Source organism: Athene cunicularia (assembly GCF_003259725.1).
Source record: "Athene cunicularia isolate RWA chromosome 1 unlocalized genomic scaffold, athCun1 chr1_part2, whole genome shotgun sequence".
Lineage (NCBI taxonomy): Eukaryota > Metazoa > Chordata > Aves > Strigiformes > Strigidae > Athene > Athene cunicularia.
In genome coordinates, this window is record NW_020799092.1 from 2,566,050 (window position 1) to 2,590,174 (window position 24,125).

Genomic DNA, 24,125 nt, shown 5'->3' on the forward strand with positions numbered 1-24,125 from the left:
GTCTCTTAGTGAGACTGGTCTATGCACACAAATCATTATCTCCCATGAGGTGATGGCCTTTATCTCTGGCTAGTTATGGCTAAAGCCTTTAGGGAAAATTTAACTTAATGTCACCTTGTAGCTATATAGATAAAAGCTTGTTCTGTTAAAGTGCTGCTGGTCCTACAAGCATAGTTTATGAATCCCCCGTATTCTGGAAGAATATACAGAAGCTGGCTCACAACTTGGAAGCATATTTGTAAATCATCCTATGCTTATTGCAGTGCAGAGAACAGGATGCACCTGTAGAACTTTACTGTCACTCCTGTATAATGTAGCTAAACCAAGTTAACTGTACTGAAAGTCTGTGGTATAGAGGTGGGAAGATGACCTACAGTACTGGTATCTAGTCCACATCTTTACGTATTAAGAACTTCCAAACACTGTTCCACTGTTGTCCTCTAGCCCCGTGGAAGGAACTGGGAGTTCTACACAGTAAGGTGCCAGCCCTTGAGTTTCTAGATATTTTAATTTCTTATATTTCACTTACTTTTTTGTGCAATTTTAGTTTGAGGGTGACTTTATAGGGTTGGGAGGAGTTTGTGTAGACTTGATATTCTGTGTGGCACTTTATCTCTACCTATCAAAGCGTGTTACCAGCAGATATATGTAGTGCATAATATGTCATCTTGTCTCTCAGATCAGTTTGTGAAAGCAAAAACTTTGAAGACAACTTCAGCCCTTTACCCGTGCCTCAAGTCCATACTCTGAAAGAATAAGTCTTTTAGAGTTTTCTGGAAAAATTAATATTAGGATTGTGCAGGAAGTTAACATTTGAAGTTAACATTTTCCAAAACTGGTAAAGTGTTTTGGGGGGAGGGCATACTTCTTGAATACCTTCTCTCCGCCCCTGAAATGGCTATCTCCTTTTAATAACTCAGACTTCACAAGTATTTTCTGTTACTTCTATAGTTAACTAGTGGAAAAACCTTATTTTCTCTGAAGTTACAGGTATCAAGTGTACTGCATCATAGCTACTGGATTTTTTTGGTGTTCTTTTTTTATAAATAAAATTTTTCTGTTACAAATGAAGACAAACTACAGGTTGTAAGCTGTTAATTCTGAGTACTTTAAGGCACATTAAAGTCTGTAATACTTTTTTTGAAAATACTTTTCAGTAACATTGATTTTAAGATTTTGTAAGAAATATTAAAGTGCAATTAGATCATATTTTTAAAATCGACACATGCTTTCTTGAATAAATCTAGAGTAAAAAGCTGGCTGCTGATTGTTATTTAGCAAACTTCCTCTTCAGGGCTGTGGTGTGTCCATGTTCCCATTACTATGTGCTGGTAACAAAAACCGGAACCACACCCCATTGTATTACTCTAAATTCACTTTTTTGGAGTTGATGGATTTTTCTCCCTGTGTTGATCTTGTTAATGAAAGCAGCTGGTTGTTGGAAAGTACATGACGAACCCCCTCAGTATCCTTGACCAGGCCTGGAAGCTAATGAGGGGAGGTTAATAGGCAGCATTGTCTTCTGAATGAATTGATGAGATACTTGACAGCTTTGTATATTAGCTTTGTTTGTTAGATTTATCGGTACACTTAACACTGCAAATTAACTTCTTGTGTTTAACAAGCTTCTTCCATACAACTGAAAAGGCAAATGATTGATCACAAAACTTCAAATATTAGTGAAATGCATCAGAGTGAAAGTGGCAAGTGTGATACCAAAATGGCAACAAGCTATTTAGCACCACCCACCCACCCCCCTCCAATTCAGTGAACTGTCAACATAGGGGTACATTGTTAGCATGTTTATAGCATCACTTCTTGCTCTGGCATTTGGAGAGTATAACTTCATACTTCCTATGTGTTTGTGAGGTTTCAGTTAAATGCTTTGTCAGGAACTTTATGGTCTTGGACATATGGTGCAGCAACCCAAGTGTTCAGATAGATCCACCTCAGTAGAACTTAGATGTGTGCTTACATGAATTGAAGGCTAATTTACCTATGTATTGTTTGTTACATTATAGTTGTTGATGATGTGCCCAGTAGAATATTAAATACACATCTCTACTAAAAGAGCAAAAGAAGGGGAGGAGGGTCATCATGCAAAACAAAGGGCTTCTCTGCAGTGTTAGTACCACTGATACTTGTCTGTCTATGCCTGAAAATAAGACAGTGTCAGTAGCAATTTCCCTGTCCTGAACTTTCCACAAGGACAGATGACCAGAACTAGGTGTTTATTTTCAGGTTATGTATCTTCTATCCTTGGCTCTTTTTATTATTACTACATGTCCTTGTGAGCCATAGTTTCAGTTTTGACTGTGAATATGACCTTTTTCTCATTCTTTTCCATTCCCTTCTCTTCTGCTTGCAAAACTAAGAAAATGCGTTTAAGTAGAAGGCTGTCTGTGTGCCAGGCAGTTACTGGAAGTCATTTTGTGTTTCAGTCCTACCCACATTCAGCAGCTCTTTTAAGACCACTCTTAAACTTTTGCCTGCTGCAAGAAAGTTTTTTGGAAATAGTATACTTGTAACTGGCACTACCGCCCAGAAGGCACACATAGCTTGACAGTACAAAAGTAATAAACATAATTTTAGATTATAGTAACTTTGAAAGATGAGGGTGTCACTGAGGAGCATTTTCATACTGCATGCAATCTGTGGCTCAAAGAAAATGGAAAATTTCATCTCAGTGCTGTTACTGACAATGTAAAGTATATTAACCTTCCCAATGCTTCATGTCTTGTGCTGTTAGTAAAACTGAAAAACCTGTGGGCCTTTTCCTTGTCAGAGCTGAGGGCTGGGAAGTGTGCTTTGACATTTTGTAGAGAGCAGAAAAGAGCAAGAACTGACCTGGCTTGAGCAATACCAGAGTGCATAAAACACTCTGCTGTATGATGTGGAATGCTTGCCTCAAACTTTATTAAATGCAGATAAACTTGCCGTTATGTGTGAATTGCATTTGGTAATAACCTTAGGATGTTGTTACCAAAGACTCATCTTGCCCTTATGTATTGTCTCCATCCATCAAGAAGGAAAGCCTAACTTTAGGAACCCAGAAAGACATTTTATTACAGTCCATAGAACCTTTTTTTTTAAAAAAGAGTTATTTGAAGACCTCGGTCAGGAAGCTCTTAACACATAACATCTCAAAATATTTTTCTAGGAGTTGATTAGTTATGTAAATGTGTCTTCGTACTGCCTTGGCAGTATCTAGCAAAAATGCAAACAAAAATATTACCTATACCATATAAGTGCAGTGGAAGGAAAAGTCTGTGTGATATGACAGCAAAGCTAACTCAACTTGCTTTTTAAAACTGTGCTCAAAAATGAGCTTTGATTTGTGCATAAATATAAGAAAGTTTTGTTCTGAAAGATCATGGTTATACCTGTTAGTTGTTTCTAATAGGTCTCTTGTCTCTGATCCTACCCCCCATCTGTCAGATCATCTTTTTACATTGTCTTTGTCTTAATCTTTTCCTATAAAAAGAAGTTACTCCAAGTGAGCTGAAAACTTTATGTTAAATTTACTTTTAAGGAGGTGAAGAGAATTGGCTAACAAAAATGTGATTAACCATAGAAACAACTCAGCAATAGCATATATGCAGTAAATTAACCATTTTCTGGTACTTTTGTATTTGATACAAAACATAGCAACAAAACGATAGCTTGACAACAATAGCAGCTGCACATATTTTTCTTCCTTTTTTGAAAGAATGTTCTTGTGGAAAAAATAGATTCCCTGGAAAGTAATTTATATTACAGGTTTTATCACAAATTCTGTGGGTGGGTACAATAGTCTAGAAATTAAATTAGTGATTTGTATAATAAATGATGGTTTTGATTTGATATGACATTTTTAGTCTATACGAAATGACATAGCTACAGGCAATAGAATAATATCTTCCCCTTGTGAAGATAAATGTTGTATCACACCAAACCATCTTATATTAAATTATAACTTCCCTTTTTTAACATATGAAAGGATTTATGAGACTGTTCATTAAATAATAGCACAACCCAGTTAAAAGGGTACTTTGACCAAAATGTCCTGAAGATATTTTCTAATGTCAGGCATGTAGCTATTTTATATAGGGTACTGCCATAAGAGGACTGATCCAAATAAAGGAATTTTCCTTTATGCAGCAAGTGGTGTGATTGTGGCCACACTGAGCTAGAAGGTGCTTTTCTTATGTCTATTAGACTGAAACCCTGAAAAGCAAATGAAGTATCCTAAGAGGAATCCAGTATTTTTGACTTCTATTCTTGGGGGAGAAGAGGGATATGTGTGGCTCTTCTTATGCAACTTAATTGTGCTCATAAAGTTGGTTTTTTGTGTCTTGGTAGAGAGAAGGAGCAAGAAAGGGAAGAACAGTTAATGGAAGACAAGAAAAGGAAGAAAGAGGAAAAGAAAAAGAAGGAATCTGCTCAGAAGGTAGGTATTTGGATTCTTTTATCCAGCTGGAACGTATATAGCATTGGGGGTGGTAAGATGTTAAGTAGTTTGTATTTGAGCTTAGAAACGTGATTGTTTAGAGTGATGCTTCATTGAAGACTATTTTTTGTATCATTTTTCTTCAGCCTAGGTGTTTAACTTAGACACTTCTCCTTAGTGTTTCATGTGAAGTAAGCTTTTGGGTATAAAGTATTGAATATGGGCTCTCTTAATCGGTGCAATTCCTGCTGTCTTGAGGTGTTTGGAGACAAAAAATACTGCTGGGGTTTTGCAATTCTTGCAGTAAAACTGACTAAATATTTTCTAGAGCAAGATGACACTTTTTTGTAAGTCCTTAGGGAAGTTCATATGAAATATTTACTACTGATGGTTCCTTTTATTTTTTGTGAAATATCACTTAGGTTTTACATTTTCTGTAGCTAATAGCACTTTTGCTGAGTGTATCAGTGTGAGCCATGGAGAACTGAGAAGTCACTGAGAATTGGTTTTGCTCAGAGAATGGACTGGAACACTTGGTGATTTAGAAGCTCTCTATTTTGCTGAAAATCTAGTAGATAGAAACTCTAGGATGTCACCTGACATATGAACTTGAGTCTCTTGCAGCTTTATCTATGCTTTTTGCTGGTAAAATGGTTTCTGTCTTAATTCTGGGCTTCCCAGTACAAGTCCAGATGTAACTATCCTGTAGTGTGTACAGCAAAACGCCCTTAAAATGATGAAGGGAATGAAGTATCTGACCAATAAGGAGAGGCGGAGAGAGCTGAGACTGTTCAACCCGGAGAAGAGAATACTCAGGCAGATCTTATCAATCAATCAATCAATCAAGGTATATAAATAGATGGCAGCTGGCTCTTCTCAGTGGTGCCCAAGTGGCAAGGCACAAGACATTGTGAACAAATTAAAATACAGGAAATTCCACTTAATCATAAAAAGACTTTTTTTGTACATATGTATGATTGGGCCACCACGGAAGCAGGTTTCCTGGAGAGGAGGTGGTGGTGGTGGAGATGCTCAAAACCAAGTTGGATGTGGCCTGGTGCAATCTGTTTTTGATTACTTTGCTTTGAGTTGGGAAGAGTCCTGGGAGTGGATGGGGAACAGGGGTTGGAACTATGGACTAAATTTCCAGAGGCTGTCTCTTTCAACCTCAATGATCATGTGAAATTGAGAGCAGAAGGCTTTACTTCCTTTCAGTAGTGTCTGTTTTTTCAGTTGCTTTGGTAACAACAGATCCCACAAAAGTCAGGCATTGCTCTGTGTTATATTCTGCAGGTTTTTGCTAAGAACAGACAGCACTCATTTCAGTTAAATTTTGGTTTATCTGGGGTCTTTTAAAATCTTGGCTTTTTCACCAGTGTGAGTCTTTCAGTTTAAGTGAGATGTGAATAAACTGGTGTATTTCTGTTGTCTTTATCCAACCATTGTGTTGATGCATCCCTAATAATACTGCAGACAGTCAGTAGCTGCAGAATAAGGTTTCTTCAGAGTCTTTTTGCCTCTGTGATGCTGCTGTTTAGTGTTCATTTACAAAAGCTATAGGTAGGAATCAGGAGGGGCAGACTCTGGTGAATAGACTAGTGACTATATGCTGATATTCAGTGATACAAGAGAAATTTGGGAAGGTTATACCCATCATCTTGATAAGTGCTGTGTGAATGTTTACTGAGAAATCTGCTTTGAATACAAAGGAGATTCAACAGCTTTTCTGTGTGGTCCCTCACCTAAGTTCTTCAGTATGATTGAACGTTATACTTTTGCCAAAATCTTGGAAAGGGTAAACACTAAATAAATTAATCTCCTACTGACCAAACTTACCGGTAATAATTGGAGATATTTAAGAGTAGCAAAGCAGGCAACTGAAAGGACAGAACATAAACATACGTGTTTGTTCTTAGTGTCTGTAGTGGTGTTCACCAAATAAGCAGTAAAGATTTGGGGGTACCTTTTTCAGACACAGTTTGTATAACATGAAACAATTGTTTCTGTCTGGATCATCTGAAACTAAAAAAAAAATTTAAAAATCACTTCAACGGAGGCTATGCAAGCAAATTCACAGACTAAATTCTGTGGTTGGTGTCCCAGGGGCTGTTTGGTAGCTTGTCAGAAGGCTATTATTACATTCTACGTTCTGTTCACTATAGCTGCTCCTGCCCTGCTGATGCTTGTAGATTGCACAGAGATGACAGCTGTAAATCTGAGACATTTTCTCAGCTTTTGTAGACAAAAAAAAAAATCACAAAACCAGATCATTTTGACTAGGAGAGAGATACATTATAGGCAGATTATTTTTTTTTCTTCTTTCTCCTAAAGCAAACCTGTGGTTATGTAGAATTCTTTACAGATTTGGTAAAATGGGGCTCTTCCAAGTAGAGAACATACTCATTTACTGAACATGTTTACTGTTGACTGTAGTAAGGATATCAGCATTACCAGATTGGATTAATGAATATTTTCTTTCCCTCTTTTTCCTTTCATAGCGTATCATCAGACTCACTTAAGTGCTTAACAGAATTTTTAACTGTGTTAAAGAATAATGTAATTTGATGTATACAGGATTTCTCATAGATGAAGTGAAAATTCATGTCAGGCTTGGTACAGACACAATTTTGGGACAGGTGCATTTTTAGTGTCTTGGATACTTTTGGATTAAATAATTCTGTGAAGTTGTGATGCTTAAGATTTTTGTATTATAGTGAATGTTGCACTTTGCATATTGTAGTGTTCATCTTTGGAAAGTAAATGATGCCATAGCAATTCGGTGCAGTTTGTCTTTTTATTCTTTACCATACAAAAGAGTTCTGGCTTGGTTGATTTAAACAATAAACTGCTTTTTACTTGTGCTTTCATTATTCTATACTGTCACTGTGTGCTTTCCAGAATTATGGACTAGTTCAGCAATTTCTTTTAAAGAATAGGTGTCATAGAACCTGACACATGATGGTCTTTAGGGTCTTTCCATTATTTTGTAGTGGAACTCATGATCAACAGGTTTCAAAACATGCTACAGTATACACAATTCCAGAGAATATACCAGTAGTATGTTTGTCTCTACAGTAGCTTGAAATCTGTTATGCTAAAAGAATGTAGAAGTACAGCAAAACCACATATTGAGTATGTCGGCCAGTGTGATGGCTCACTTCGGTAATCAATTTCTTACTGCATTCAAGAGATGTTGAAGCCTGGTGCTTTATGGGTATTGCTGATGCTTTCTGTAATTGTGGCAATGAATCTAGTGAGATTTAGGATTTTTTCTTGGAAGAGATGTCATGGGAATGGTGAAATGGGAAGATGGCAGAGAAAAAAACTGCTACTTTCACCTGTGGGAATTCTGTTGCTAGTCCCAACAGTCTGCTGTAAGGATACTCTCCCAGAAGGAAACTTTTGTTACACTTTAACACTTCACCTCCAAAATCTGAAAGAATTGTAGTGCAATAGCACATGTTTGTTTGTGCTTTGGAAGTCTATGTGGGATGAGGAGAGGGGTGAATACTAAAAATCAACATGAGCGAAATAATTACTGTTCTGCCAGGGAGCTTTGCATCAGGCAGAGGTATTATAGGAGTGTAGTGTTTTTCAAAATTTAATATATATGACTGGGAAATAAATACTGTTTAGACTTGTAGTTTATCAGGTGATTATCTTCATGCAACAACAAATAACTGTTCTTGTGCCAGTGAATTAAGGTCATGATTTAGCACAGCCTGTTCAGTGTTTGTTCTGATGTTCTTAAAACTCTTGCTTACATTCTTGCTCTTAATTTGCAGGTCACAGATCAAAAAACCAAAGGTAAGAATCTTTGATCCTAAGGAGTAATTTTTATTGACTAGAGTCAAGACTCGAATCTTGATCAAAACTGTTGGAAAAGGAAGGGGAATTAGAGTCAAGATGAAATACTTAAGATGTGTATTCAGAAGAAATAAAAGTTGAGGTGTTTTAAAATGGAGAACCTAAAACTATCCATGTTGATAACATCAAAATACTTGAAGAGGGAATGAGAATTGTGGATAGAATAGGTTAGCAGAAATACTTAGTTTCCAGTTTTGCAAAGGTTTTGGACAAGTAACCAAAAACTGAAACCACCTACATAAATGGAATGGAAGAGAGGGAAAGTACTGCTTATGGTGATGGACCAAAATGAGTGAATATTACTTGGTTTTGGAAATGTAAGTTTGGGCAACTAAAAGTCCAGTACATAAGGCAGAACTGATGAGTGAGCATCTTGAAAGTTAAGCTTATTTAACTGATCTAAAAGTATATTTAATCTGGATAGGTGTCAGTTTTCTAAAAATTGGTGAAATTGCCATTATTGACAGAAAAGAACTAAGATAGTAACTTGATTTTACAGCTAATACCACCCCTTTTTTGAGGGGTTTTGGGTAATAAACCCTACATAGAGAAATAAGAAAACCCTTATAAAAATAAAATGGGGGGAATAATGCATTCGTGTTGCCAAAGAGAGACTCATTTGTTTTGATCTCACATCTGTAAGAGAAAAAGATTTACTGATTATGTTCACTTTGCTAAGGAGGGGTTTCTGGACATCCCTTTCTTGTATTAATCTTTAACAAAGGCTAGAGTATATGTATTAAATCTTCTGTACCTTTGGAGTCTTAGTAATTACATCTTCTAAGTCCCTGGCTAGGAATTTCTTTTGCTCTGTTCTAAAAAAGCACATGGAGAATGGGAGTAAGGGCTTACAAGTCTAGAGGCTCTTGAGCAAATTTTGTGATGGTGTTAGTTCCTCAAGGATTTATTTGTAGGTTTCCTCATCTCCAGTGCATAATAGCCCTCAAAAGCAGCTTGTCCTTGGTTACAGGGGCACCTGGTGACCAGCTGGGAAACTTTAGGCAAACTCAGTACAGATCCTGTATGTAGGACTGGATTTTGGATGAGAGTCAACCGTTACTTCCAAGAGGAGTAGTTTTCCCCCCATCTCTTCTTGTTTGTTTTGGCACTGGCTGTGTAGCCTAGTAAGCAGGTAAAAGCTTGGGTTCTCTAGTAAGCAGATGAAAACTTGAGTTCTGTTTTCAGATCTCCTATCAGGATGATGCATAACAACCCAAAAAACAGTTCAAGATCATCAGGGAAGAGAGCTGGGGTGATGGGGAAGCCAGTTATATTTGACTACTCATATTTTAAAATGACTCATTGCCCGGGGTGGTTACGCTTCCAAGAAATTTGGGGCTTAGAGCAAAATACTTGCTATGAGCGGAGTTTGATCCTGGGGCAGAGAGTTGCACATGGAAGCAGAAGGTTTGCTGATACTGCTTCTTTAATAAAATTGTTCTTTAATAAGGTTGAAGTTGCACAGTATTGCAGAGAAGAATGTCATTATAAAAGAGTTGCCGTGAGTTCTTGTAGCTAACACAGGTCTAAGTGGAAAATTTTCTGATTTTCATTCTTCCTGTTTTTTAGTGCCCGAAGTGACGAAACCAAGTTTAAGCCAACCAGTGGCTGCCAGCCCAATTGGCAACTCTCCATCGCCACCAGTCAATGGTGGCAACAATGCCAAAAGGGTGGCAGTGCCGAACGGACAACCGCCAAGCGCCGCCCGCTACATGCCTCGGGAGGTGCCGCCGCGATTCCGTTGCCAGCAGGACCACAAAGTGTTACTGAAACGTGGGCAGCCCCCTCCGCCATCTTGTATGCTCCTTGGGGGTGGAGCAGGGCCTCCTCCCCCAACAGCACCAGGAGCAAACCCAAACAACGCACAACCAGTGACAGGAGCACTGCTGCAGAGCGACAGTGGGACTGCAACAGGCAAGTAATAATAATAAATGAACATCTGTGTGTTCATGGCAGAAAAGGGATCACTAAAATTGTGCATAAGCATATCATATAATAAAAGTACTTATTGCTTTTTGGAGAGCTTACTTCTACTATTTTAGTGTATAGATTTTTCTTTTACTGTTCGTGGCAGTGGAGGCAATTTTTACTACTAGTTGGAACAAGAAAGAGGGTTAACTGTTTTTAAATAAGTTTTGGGTGGTTTGAATCATGTTGTAAGGCTCTTAAGACTGCAGCAAAGTAAACACAATGCACAGATAAACAGCATTTTATAGTTGTCATTCAGTAGTTCTTAATAGCTCTTTAGGTTTCTCTGTCAGGATTTTATCTTGTCCGGTTTTTTATATGATCTGGTAAAAGAGACATGTAGATAAAAGGTCTGCAAATTGCAGATGTCTGTCACTTCTCATCTGGGTGAAATAGAAAGATGGTCCCTTTGCTCCTGACTCTTTAGTAGTAATTTTGGGTTTTTTTCCTTTACATAAACCTTTTATAAAAAAGTGGTACTGTCTTGGTTTCGCTTTTCTTTTCACTTTGAATTCCAGAAGATAAGTTGATTTTAAGATTAATTGTTTTATGATCATGGGGAAAATATAACTGCTGATGAATTTTTTCTAGACCCTTGGGGGATTGCAGTAACTGTAATATTTCCTCCTTAAGTTATGATAGTAGAACAAACAAAATTCCACTGAAGACATCTGCCTTCTAAAGACAAATGTAGATGATCTATGAAGTCAAGAACAACTTCAGTTCTAGCTATAAGGATGTTTAAAAAAGAAATAATAAATGCTTGAAAGTCAAAAGAAGAGAATGATACCACTATATCCAAGTTTGCCATTGAAAGCCGTGCCAGATTAATGGGATGGGGTTTTTACCACAGACTCAGAGAGCATAAACTTATATAGTTAAGAAAAAAATGGAGGTGACTTGTGAACTCCAGAATCAAGTAAGCTAGATGGGGGGGCTGTCTTAATTAAAAAGGATTCTAGGAGAAGTTTGTTTTATTGTTTCAGTACTTGAATCCCTTTGTAGAAAATCCCTGTTTGTCAGATTATTTATCTTGTCATCTTTGTTCTTTTTGGGGGGGTGCTGTGGATTTTCAAACTACAATGGCAAAGTTTTAGCTTATCAGTTTAAAAACAGATCTCTTGGAGATGGCTGGCTCTGATAAAACACCTGAAAGATGAAGACGGGGAAAAAAAGCCCACCCTATTATGTCAGCATCGGTATACCTTCACAATGGCTGTAGGAAACTGGCAAAGTAGACATTATGATAGTGAAACATTCTGAAAGTTTGCAAAATTTCTCATGAACAGCATCTTTTTTTGCTTTTGTGTGTACTATATGAGGTCTATTTTGAAGTAATTTAGAGGGTCCTTAAATTCTATGTAGTGAATTTGGCACCTAATATCTATTTCTCTGAGACTGAACTTTGATTTTTCTGAATTCTCATGTTCTTACATTTAGTTTAATGGTGCATTAACAACTAAGATATTATATGGCTGTATTTTATTGATTGTGGCAACTTTTTATGCCACTGGTTAGTTGCTTTATGCTGATGTAAGTCAGGAGTGTTGCCAAGAAAGATATGGGTCCTTCAGACCTGCCTTACCCTATCCAAATTTCTGCACCATAACAGAGCTAACTGGGCTGGGGAGCTAACTTGGACTAAAATTAACCCAGGTTGTTGTTTAAAGCTAATTTCAGTCTGTGGTTTACCAGTTCAGCTCACTGAGTATTAGTGGGAACATACATGCTAGCATACATGTGAAAATAGATGTGCCAAAGGAGTGGGAATGAGCAGCAGGACAAGAGAAAGGCCGGACATGTCACTTTGGATGCTCCATCAAAGTGCTTATGGAGGTATGGTGTTGCTATGTCTTGCACATCATTAATCTCATCTGAAATTCTGGCTGCCTACAAATTTGGTTTAGGATTAGGCCCAGTTACGTTAAGCACTTATGTGCTGATACTGTGATTAGTTCATCCCACGTGAAAACAAAATTAGGTTCCCAAATGGAAAAATAATGCAGCTTACCTACTCCTTCGCATTATATTGACCAGATAGCTATAGTGAGGCTTTAATACAAAAAGACATAATCTTTCTTTATATGAATCTTTTTCTGCCAGAATTGATATGCTTCTGTAAGATGGCAAAACTACAGTTCCCTGATTACACCAAATTTACTATTGTCTCAGCAATATGGGATAGAGGGTAGTGTATATAATTTTTTAAATAACAAGATATTCAGGATGTGCAAGACAATTTTGGAAAAAAAAAGATTAAATTTTAACAACAAAAATCTTCCAATAGTTACAGTGCCTTCTAAGAATCCTCACCATCTCTCACAGCAAACCCACATCTTCATTTCAGGGCTCCATTTCAGTACTCACTTATTTCAGTTCCATACTTTCATCCTTTAAAAGTAGTCATTGGCTAGTAACTTTTTTCATTTTAGTCAGATCAGAAACTTGTCTATCTTCAACATGTTTATTATTAAGGAAGAGTCTCTTTAAAATCCAAGAGCCCTTGCCCATTATCTTGAGACAAAACCATAAATTGCCAAATTTTTGTTGCCAGTATCAAATATAACAAGCAGAGGCTGGTTTATGAAACAGTCCATTAAATTGTGTCCTAGTACAGTGTTAGCAAGCATCCCAGTCTTAATACTTTTAGAATGTCTTCACAGAGATGAAATGTGAAATGCTCTGTTAAAATCCCTTACGTGAAGATCTTTCAAGTGAATACAGCTGCCTATGCATCATTCATTTGCTGAAATATTGTAAGTTCAAAAGACAGCAACCTTGCAAACCTTTGAACTTGTCTTGGGCTGTTTTCCTGAAGCTGTTTCTGTGATCAGTCTAATCAGTTTTTAAATCGGCAGAGAGAAGAGTTACTCAGTGTACAAAAAAGACAGCCAGATACAAATATTGGTAGAGAGTCACACTTCCTTGCTATTATTAAGTTTGCACTTGAGGTTAAGGCAACAGAAGGAGCAGAATGTGCATGGGAACTGCCTGGTCTTCTGCATCTCAGTGGCTAGGGTTTAGTGGATGAAGACAAACTTTTGTTCATCAGTATTCAAAGCTTACAGGAGAGTTCTAATGTTGTGAAGTCTGTGTCTTTACTGATGGCCTACAGTGAAGGGGAATTTCAAAGGCATTCAGTGAATGTTCATTGGTTAACCTAATGAACTGTAAGCTTGAGACAGGCATCTGTTCATCTTCTATTAGCAACCAGAAATTGTGGTCTTCACTTCTGAATATATAATATAGGAACCTGTGAGGGGGGTGAAAATCCACTTTAAGGTCATTATGCCTTATTTTCATGGAAGTTGCCACATGAGCCAGTATTGATCGTAACAATATATATTAATTGATGCAGATGTTACTATAAACTTTATGCTCTGCAAAATAAGTTAAACTGGTTGGGTGGGATAACTAAGACTAACGTAATAGGGTTCAGTACATGGTTTTGCAGAAGGGAGAGTGTTTAGTCTCCATCACTGGGAATTTGCGTTGAGGGCAATTTAGGGTCCTTCGGTATTAAAAATACAGAAGAAGATGGGTGGAACCCTATATAGAGAACAACACTGAAGTACTAATGGTCTTAACTACCTCTGATCCTCTAAATTATTTATATAGATGCCAAGGGAATCTTGGCTGGCATTTTAAACTAATTCTGATAACATGTCTACATATATGCAGGCATCATGCTGCCAGCATGGACTTCATCTGTTGTGGCACTCTGTTAATTTATGTTTGCTTTAAAACTATATACAAATATCTTGTCCATGTGAAGTCATACTACACAGGACATAATAATAGTTCACCACAGATGAAAGAAAAATGCCCTATTCGTTGTTGTTTGTGCTTCTAATTTCCTTATAGTGACTCCAAAGCTCACTGAATTTGCAGGTTACCCTGTACAATGTGCTAAGCCAGCAAAAAACTAGCCCGTCAAAAAGCAATTCTGTGTTGAGCTAATGAATACAGTTGACTTAGTTAAAGGGCTTAACTGCCATCAGAACCCTCACAAATGAGAGGTGAAACTTGAGGAACTTGAAATAGGGTGAGAGAGAGAAGGAATAGTGAGATCTCTTATTAGCCTCCATCCAGCAGCAGAGAGATCAGCTCAGCTGCTCACAAAAATACAAACTGTGGTTTCTAGGGTAAATATAATATAAACTGAAACAAAGGTGGGACAATTAAATACTGAATGCAGCTTGCACGTTACTGCATAGAAATTGTAATTTGTGTAGCTTTGGGCTCTTTCGATTTACAGTAACTTTTGGAAATTTCATTTGCTTTACAAAGGGTTGAAAGAAATTCCTAGTAGCAAAATCAACTTGAAAAGGTATTTGAAGCTGAAGGATATATATTCATTAGATGGTTTTATCTTCAATCTTACCTTTTGATTTGTAATGAATTCTAGTTGCTTTGAGTCAGTTGAGTCGCAGACCACCAGCTGACTGCATGTACACACTCAGACATACAAATGTGTGGCACAAACACATTCTTGTTCTATATATAGTATAACTTTAAATGTGTATTTGAAAAGTCTACAACCAGTATCAGTAATGACCATGTGCATTCATTAACTAGGTTATAATTATTATGTTGAACTTGGAGCTGGACTATTAGCGGAAGTAGTGAGTCAACTGTGAATTCAAATCCCCACAAAATGCTTGTGGGAATTTTTTGGAAGAAGTTTTTAACGAGTATCTTCAGTGGTGTTTTTCAGCCTGACATTCTTCCAAAACAACTTTTTTACACATTTGAGGCAAGGGTTCTTATTAATGAAAACAGTAATCTGGTGTCAGAAATGTGATGTTCAGTGCTTGTAAGTAATACTGATTATTAATTACCTTTTTGGGTGTGGGTTTTGGGTTTTTTGTTTTTGTTTTTATTGTAGATTCAGCAATTGGAGGTGCTGCTGCTTCAAATTATGCAAATTCCACTTGGGGTCCTGGAGTCTCCTCCAACAGCGGCACCAATGCCAACCCAACTCCCATCTGGGACAAGGTGATTGTAGACGGGTCTGACATGGAAGAGTGGCCTTGTATTGCTAGCAAAGATGCTGAATCTTCTTCCGAAAACACCACCGATAACAACAGTGCCTCGAACCCTGGCTTGGAGAAGAACGCTCTGCCAGGAAGCACCACTAGTAACAAAGGAAAAGGAAGCCAGTGCCAGTCTGGAAGCACTGGAAACGAATGTAATCTTGGGGCCTGGAAATCTGATCCCAAGGCTAAATCTGTTCAATCTTCCAACCCTGCTGCCGAGAGTAACAATGGACTAAGTAATTGGAGGAACTTGAGTGGACAAGATAGAATTGGTCCCAGTTCTGGCTTCAGCAACTTTAACCCAAATAGCAACCCATCTGCTTGGCCAGCACTGGTTCAGGAGGGCAATTCTAGGAAAGGGACTTTGGAACCTGATAGTGGTAGCTCCAATGCACAGATTAGCACAGTAGGTCAGACCTCTAGGGAACAGCAGTCAAAGATGGAAAATGCGGGTGTTAACTTTGTCTCTGGCAGAGAACAGGCTCAAATTCATAACACTGATGGACCAAAAAATGGAAACACTAACTCCTTGAACTTAAGTTCACCAAACCCTATGGAGAATAAGGGAATGCCCTTTGAAATGGGCTTGGGGAACCCTTCCAGGAGCACTGACGCCCCTTCACAAAGCACTGGAGAAAGAAAGACTGGGAGTGTTGGATCTTGGGGTACAGCTAGGGGGTCTTCTGGAACTGACACAGTCTCTGGACAGAGCAATTCTGGAAACCATGGGAACAATGGAAAGGATCGAGAGGACTCCTGGAAAGGAGCTTCTGTTCAAAAACCTAATGGGTCAAGAGGTGATTCTTGGGATAATAACAACCGGTCTACGGGTGGTGGGTCTTGGAACTTTGGCCCTCAGCATGCAAATGAAAGCAAATGGGGTGAAGGGAACAAATTAACATCTGGGGTCTCTCAGGGAGAATGGAAACAGCTGTCTGGGTCTGATGAACTGAAGATTGGAGAATGGAGTGGTCCAAACCAACCAAATTCTAGCACTGGAGCATGGGACAATCAAAAAGGCCACCCTCTTCCTGAAAACCAAGGCAGTTCCCAGGCTCCCTGTTGGGGAAGATCTTCCAGCTCTGCGGGAAGTGAGGTTGGAGGTCAAAGCACTGGAAGCAACCACAAAGCAGGAAGTAGTGACAGTCACAATTCTGGACGCCGATCATATAGGCCTACGCATCCTGATTGCCAGGCAGTCTTGCAGACTTTGCTGAGCAGGACTGATTTGGACCCCCGTGTGCTTTCAAACACCGGCTGGGGCCAAACTCAAATTAAGCAAGATACCGTGTGGGATATTGAAGAGATGCCACGGCCCGAGGGGAAGTCTGATAAAGGAACTGAGGGGTGGGAGAGCTCTGCCACACAGACAAAGAACTCAGGGGGCTGGGGTGATGTACCCAGCCAAAGCAATCAAATCAAGTCTGCATGGGGTGAGCTCTCAACCCCAACAGAGTGGAAGGACCCCAAAAATACTGGAGGATGGAATGACTATAAGAACCCCAATTCTTCTAATTGGGGAGGAGGAAGACCAGAAGAAAAAACATCTTCCTCTTGGAATGACAATTCTAGTAAGGATCAGGGGTGGGGTGGACGACAGCCTAATCAAGGATGGTCTTCTGGAAAGAACGGTTGGGGAGAGGAAGTTGACCAAACAAAAAACAGCAACTGGGAAAGTGCAGGAAACAAGCCAGTGTCTGGTTGGGGTGAAGGTGGGCAAAATGAGATTGGAACTTGGGGTAATGGTGCAAATACAGGCGCTGCTTCAAAGGGTGGATGGGATGATTGTAAAAGAACTTCAACATGGAATGAGACGGGTCGACAACCCAACTCCTGGAACAAGCAGCAGCAGCAGCAACAGCAGGAGGCTTCTGGTTCCTGGGGTCCACCGCCCCAAACTCCAAGTAATGGGCGACCTCCAAACACAAACTGGAACAGTGGACCACAGCCAGCTGCCCCCAAAGAAGAGGAGCCTAGTGGCTGGGAAGAACCTTCTCCACAGTCAATCAGTCGAAAAATGGATATTGATGATGGCACTTCAGCATGGGGAGATCCTAGCAGTTATAACTACAAGAATGTGAACCTGTGGGACAAGAACTCACAAGGAGGACAGGCCCCGCGGGAGCAGAGCCTGCCTACTCCAATGACTAGCAAATCACAAGCATCAGGTACTAGTCTCGTTGCTTTCTTCAGCAAGCTCCTATATATGAGTGTGACCTTAATGCATAAGAGATACTTGTGTAGCCTCCAATTCCTAACAGTTTTATTCCATAAAGAAAACCAATTTCTTATTTGAATATTTGGTTCTGTATTTAAAGTGTCTTTAAAATTTGAATCAGTCAGTCCTTTGCTTATACCTCAGTAACTGTGACCTGAATACTGGTTAGCTTGCCAGTAAAAGAAAGTGTTTCTTAGCTGACATATCTGAATGTTCTATCTGAGCTCTGAAGAGCAGGTTGAATTATGGAATCATAGAATCATTTAGATTGAAAAAAAAACCCTCTAAGATCATTGAGTCTAACTGTAAACCTGGCACTGCCAAGTCCGCCACTAAATCATGTCCCGAAGCACCACATCTACACATCTTTTAAATACCTCCAGGGATGGTGACCACTACTCTGGGCAACTTGTTCCAATGCTTAATAACCCTTTCGGTTATTAGAAATTTTTCCCAATATCCTTTCTAAACCTTCCCTGGTGCAACTTGAGGCCATTTTGTCTTGTCCTATCACTTGTTATTTGGGAGACTGATGCCTACCTTGCTACAACCTCCTTTCAGGTAGTTGCAGGGAGCAATAAGGTCTCCTGGAGCCTCCTTTTCTCCAGACTAAGTCACATTTTTTTATGGTTAATTGTTAGAGAAATGTGGAGAAATTCTTAACTTGTTTCTGGTCAAGAACCTTTTGCTTTGAAACACTCAGTTAACACCTGAAACTGAGTGAGTCTGTGATTTAGTGTTTAGTTCAATTTGGCTCTGCTGTATAATAAAGAATAATTAGCAAAATGTTTTCTTCTTTGAAATAAGAAAAAGTTACATAGCCTGGTAATACATTGAGATAGCTATATAATCTCTTATCTGACTCAAATATGCTTTAAAGAATACTATTTTCTTTTAATATGTACTTCAAACATGTCCTTATTCTTTCTTCAATATATGAAAACCCTGAGTTAGTCTGGTGCTTTTAATTAGTCATGAAAGTTCACCAGATAGGAGGACAGCATTTGATGTGGGGATCATGTTTAAGCTTGGTGAAGAATATTGCTCATCATAGCATTGTTTCCCTTTTTATCCCTGGAGATCAGTGCCCGCTCTAATTTTGACGTGAACAGTTGTCAATTCTGTTGCACCCACGCTACTGAGAATCTAAGGTCCTCAACAGAAAAGAACAAAGCAGTAGATTAATGACATGGTGCTGCACTGCAATAAATAGTTTGTTGTCTAAATGGTCTGTAATGAAAACTCTTTCTCCTTTGTGCAGTCTGGAGCAAAAGCACTCCACCTGCTCCAGATAATGGTACGTCCGCCTGGGGTGAGCCAAATGAAACCAGTCCCGGGTGGGGTGAAGTAGATGATACAGGAGCATCGACAACAGGCTGGGGGAATGCACCTTCCAACGCCCCGAATGCCATGAAATCTAGTGAGTATAGGCCAGACACCAGTTTCTTTGCAGTGATCCTGGAGATTTTTAGTGTTTGGCCTTATGATATAGGTCATCCATGAAGGAATTGTTATCTGAGGCCTAGAAGCAAAGTTGAATGTCATGTAAGATTTTGATGGATGAGTGATAAAGTACTTTCCAATTACTGGAACTTTGTCTTTTAAGGTAATGAAAAAAGTCTTAACTAAGCATTTAAATGGAGAGCTCTGATTTGTGGAAGTGTTGAAACATCAGAGCAACTGAGTGAGAAAATGTGTCTTTCTCAGAATGGTTTTCTCATCTGACTACCCACTTCTTACTTAGTATATCAGCTTTTTACGTGATAAATCACTTTCCCTGATCATATCAGAAAAAGGAATGCACAGTACAGACAGATTTCACCATTGAGACCATTACATGGTAACTTATGCTTTGGTAATGCAACTTGCCTTTGAATGGAGTTTTTTTAATTGTATGAGCGTACAAAATTGTAACTCTTAAGAACTGAACTTTTGTAGTTGAACCTAAATAGGTGACTCTTTTCTGGATATTACCTGCTTATAGCTATGTTCTTCATGAATAAGATGTTGTTGAAATCTTTTAAAAATTTACTTTGAAGTTAAAATTTTGCTGTATTAAGAGTTGTATTTTTGTGAAAACTATTCCTGCTCATGTAAACTGTGGAATTTTTATTTCACTCTTTTAAGAAAAGTAGAACAAACAAAAGCAATTACCTGTTGATACCACATAACAGTGTTATAGCCAAAGCCAGTAACATTTGGATATGAAGTTTCCTGTAGGAAATACTGATAATAGATGATTGTTACTGAACCTAACTGCTGATACCTGCTGTAAAACTGTGTTTCCAGTTACAAGTTGCTTTTGCAACATGTAATTGTTTGGTATGAAATGCTCTGTACAGATTGTATGCTGTTGGGTCATTCTCCCTTCCTCCCACCCTAATTAAATAGTTTAGCCATTTATGAAACAAGGCTTGGGGGGGAAAAAGCATTGCTTCCTTAGTGTTAATATTACAGCAACCTTTAGTGCTGGCTGTAGTGCTTCCCGTGCTTGCCGTACAAACTGGGCACTTTTCAGGATGCTAGCCTGTTTTTTAGATGGATCTCTCCTTTCATCTCTAAAAAGCCACCTAAATACGACCAAAATAAGAGACACTGAAATGCTAATGATCTAGTGCAGATCCTATGGATTTGTTAATACTTAAGACAGTATTTAAAGACTATGCATGGTCACTTGCTTGTCCAAACTGGTCTGCATGGGTGATATAACTAAAGAGCTGTAGCGTGTACTATTTTGTACATAAGCTGTCCCAGATCTAGAGGAGGAAAATATAGGGAGTTCTGCTGTCATGGCTGTTTCAGGTTGGGGTGTAGTAGGTCACCAGTGTTAAGAGCTGAGATCTTCATTCTCCTGTGTTCCATGACTGCTCTCAACTCATTTCTAATTGGCACCCAGAAGGAAAGAACAAGGAAGCTACGTTATTCAGTGGAGTAAGGGGAAATATTTAATGGCTTGGATAAGTTGGAAGAAGAAATTGGGACAAAGAGCCTGCAAAGGCATAATTTACGGTTGAAGGTAAGGACAGGAAACGGAGACTAGCAAAAATTGATAAAGAAAACAAGACTGTAGAGCCAAAGAAGGGAAGCATAGATCATTAGTCACCTGTTTAAAAAAAAAAAAAAAACAACAACAAAAACAACACAACAACCCAACATTTACATAATTTTACCAGCATCGCATAGGAGTTATCTGGCAAAAGAATAAATTCAATTTTCTGTAACATCGTTATTTTGTCTTTGTCTTGGAAGTTTCCTTTCCTTACTCTTACTATAACTATTTGTGCCTCATCACTCAGCAAATGTGAAATGATGCAGGATTCCTACAGACATGTCATCATTACACCGCTGTCCAGATTTATGTTTAGGAATCTGACCTGAGAGCTGTCAATGCAGAAAAATAATCTATGGTGATGTAGTTAAAACCAGGATCGTAGTACTGTTTTTAAACACTGTGATAGGAAATAAAAGCTGCAGAGACTACCCCATATACAGCATTTTCAGATTAAGTTCCTGACTCTGCGGTCATAATCCTTAAATGTAGCCTTTTCTGTATTAGTAGCATGATTAAAGGGTCAAGAAGTAGATTTTTGCACTTAGACCAGTATATAGACTAAGCAGCCCTCAATTTTGGTACACGAATATACTCTTAAAAAGTTATGTTTTCTGTGAAGTATCTGAGTTCTTATTTGTGATGGATTTTAAGGTAGCTCTTAAACTGCTGTGAAATGCTGCTGTACTTATTTTCGGTATGATCAAGACAGAGTTTCCCTGATAGATTAAGTACAATTCCTGACTACTTCTATATTCACATTTTTTGCTTTGTGTGTTAATATCTTTATCCCTGTTTTCCACACAAACCCCAGACAATTGAAGAATTAGTTACGAAAAAGTTGATGGTGATGGAAATCTTTTTTAAAGGAGATTTAGTGCTTAGAGAATAAATATGTAGAATGAAGAATTAGAGCAGGAAGGAGAACAGTTGGACAGTGGACAAGATGAGGATTTGGGCTCTTGTTGGCTTGTTAGTAGAGGTTAGAATTCTAAGGTGCCTCAGAACTGGTGCTAGAGAGTAATAGCAAAAAAAGAAGCTAACAGGTAAAGTCCTTAGTCTGAACTGATACAATGAAATGGTTGTAGCTTTTTGGTAATGGCATCTATACTTAAACAGCATTGCTAATAAGGCTTTTTAGTGACATTATTAAAACCAGAAATTCGAGTAGAGGAGTTTTTTTCCACATGAAACTACTTTTGATGTTACGTATATCAGAGCACAACGTCAGATCTTCTCCTTCAGATTCTAATTAGTTTTTATTCCTTAAAGATCTTTGTTCTGTAATTTTGGTAAAGAGTTTAGTGCAAGGGAAGTGTTACGGTTTTGATGTAAGATAAAATAATTGATAAACTACCTGAACCAGAGTCCTCAGCACCCTTGTTTTTTAAGTGTCCTTGAAGTCTTTAATTTACACTAGAATAGGTTGCCTTCTAAAGAAACACAAATGCAACTGTATCTGTATCAGAGGGGAAGTCCCTGTAGTTGTTAGATTTTTAAGGGTTTGACATTGCTTTAAAATAGTTGCAAAACATGACGTGCTAACATGTCACGGAATCACTTGGGTTTTGGGATTCACGCACAAGGTTTTACAGCTGTTAGAGTGAAGACACTTATTTTTACTCCTTTGGGGTTTTGATGATCTCAGCTAATCTTGCAGTGTCAGATAACCAGCTGTATGGTATTGTAGACTGCTTTTGAGCTTCTTTTATTTTTCTAAAGGTACTAAATCTATGCAAGATGGCTGGGGAGAGAGTGATGGGCCAGTGACAGGAACACGGCATTCCAGCTGGGAAGAGGAGGAGGAGGGAGGAGTCTGGAACACAGCAGGCTCTCAGGGAAGCAGTTCCTCCCACAACTCAACAAGCTGGGCTCAAGGTGGAAAGAAAACACAAATGAAGGTAAAATGCTTGAATGATTGATAACTACTGGGTGTCTGTAAGCAGTATGACTGATATGTTAGAGCATTATAATAGTACTTCTTTTAAAAAGGTATTAAAGAATTCAGCTGGAAAGGTGCCTGTACAACAGTGTAAAAATGTGAGGTTTCTGGATTTGTTTTAATGTATTACATGTGTTTTGACTAATAAATCTGCCAGCAGGTGTCAAATTCTTTTGGTATGTAAGCTGCAGAGCCATTACTAAATGAAACTGAGCAATAAGTATCCCAAGGCTATTGCTCTTCTCTTGTTGACACATCTTTCTTTGTTAGGCTGCTGCTGTTCTCCTTGCATAGCCCACTGAAGTTCAGATTGCACAGTCCCTTTGGCACATGCACTTCCAATTTCTGACTGTTGGGTTTAGATCTGACTTCTGTTTGTTGTTACTGACCTTTGGCCTCAAACAGGAGCAGGAGCTTGGCTACAGTCCTGAGTAAATTGCTTTGAGATTTGCATTGAAGTTCTCTAGTACAGTAACACTTGGTACCACATTAATATTAGAAGAATCATGCTTTGTCTACTTCTAATTAAATAGGTTGAGCAAACTTAAAACACAAATGCAGAGCAGCTTCCTAGGATGTGGAAATACTATTACTGTGATATGATACAGAGTTTTACAATTCCTGTTTTGCAAACATTATTCTCATTAACTTTTTTCTCACTTAAAGCTTTTTTAATTTTGACCACCAAAGCAACTGTCAAAAAAAAATGTTCTTTTCTGTTGAACTGTGTTCAGTTTTGGTTTTGATAACCTGTAAATTACAGTAAGGCCAAGTTGAGAGCCAGGTCAGCACAGTGCCCATGTAAGAGAAACCATGCTAAAGGGAAGAAAGCCAAGGAAGAAATCTGCCTCTGTATGTGGTGCATTAAATGTGTGAATATATTAAACTGTAACAGGAAAAGATAAATAATGTTCACAAAGCTTTCTGGATTCCAGAATGAAATGGAAGATGTGATAAACATTCTACACAGCAAGTGTTCATCAAGTGTGGTATACCTAACAATGAACAATTTTATGAGAGAGAAAAGAAGAAAATACTGTTTAGTAAATGTTTCCAACCACACAAAAGGTTAAAATAATTTGTTCAGGAGATTTAATTTCTCTGATACCAGGATTTTAGTTTGACATTCGTGCATCTCAAGGATAAAACTGAATTAAGAAACCAAGAAGTTGCTTTAAAATATTTTTGTCTTTTTTTCTTCAGTGCGCACTGAAAGGGGGAAATAGTGATTCATGGATGAACCCTTTATCCAAACAGTTCTCAAATATGGGCTTGCTTGTAAGTAAATTTTTAAAAATCTAAAATCCAACTTTGTTAAAAAGTAGTAAGCTTTAGGTGAGTCAAAAGATGAGCACTTTCACAGTGTGTAACTACTTAATTTATCTGCATTTGCTATGCTGGCAGGTTGATTATAATACCTGTGATAGCTGGGTATTCAGCACTTCCTTGCTAGTGAGAATGGCTTCTCAGAAGAATCCAAAATCTACTTTGACTCTTCAAAAATACTTTGACAGCTGTTCTGAGATTGCAGTTTCCTTGCAAGTAATAGCATTCAGGGTTTTGTTTGTTTTAAATTTTATTTTCATGACATGTTGTTTAGATCACTTAAGGTA

The 24,125-nt window shown here is 38.3% G+C and overlaps 1 protein-coding gene across 7 annotated transcripts in view; it reads left to right on the forward strand.

The window, feature by feature from the left end:
* TNRC6B (trinucleotide repeat containing 6B) overlaps positions 1-24,125 on the forward strand; it is an 81,261-nt gene that overhangs the window by 26,358 nt on the left and 30,778 nt on the right. For all 7 annotated transcript variants that reach the window (XM_026840940.1, XM_026840941.1, XM_026840943.1 and 4 more), the window contains exons 2-8: positions 4,342-4,429; positions 8,215-8,236; positions 9,866-10,210; positions 15,153-17,471; positions 18,783-18,941; positions 22,293-22,471; positions 23,716-23,790. In XM_026840940.1, coding sequence (XP_026696741.1) covers positions 4,342-4,429; positions 8,215-8,236; positions 9,866-10,210; positions 15,153-17,471; positions 18,783-18,941; positions 22,293-22,471; positions 23,716-23,790 — 3,187 coding nt within the window. The remainder of the gene's footprint in view (positions 1-4,341; positions 4,430-8,214; positions 8,237-9,865; positions 10,211-15,152; positions 17,472-18,782; positions 18,942-22,292; positions 22,472-23,715; positions 23,791-24,125) is intronic.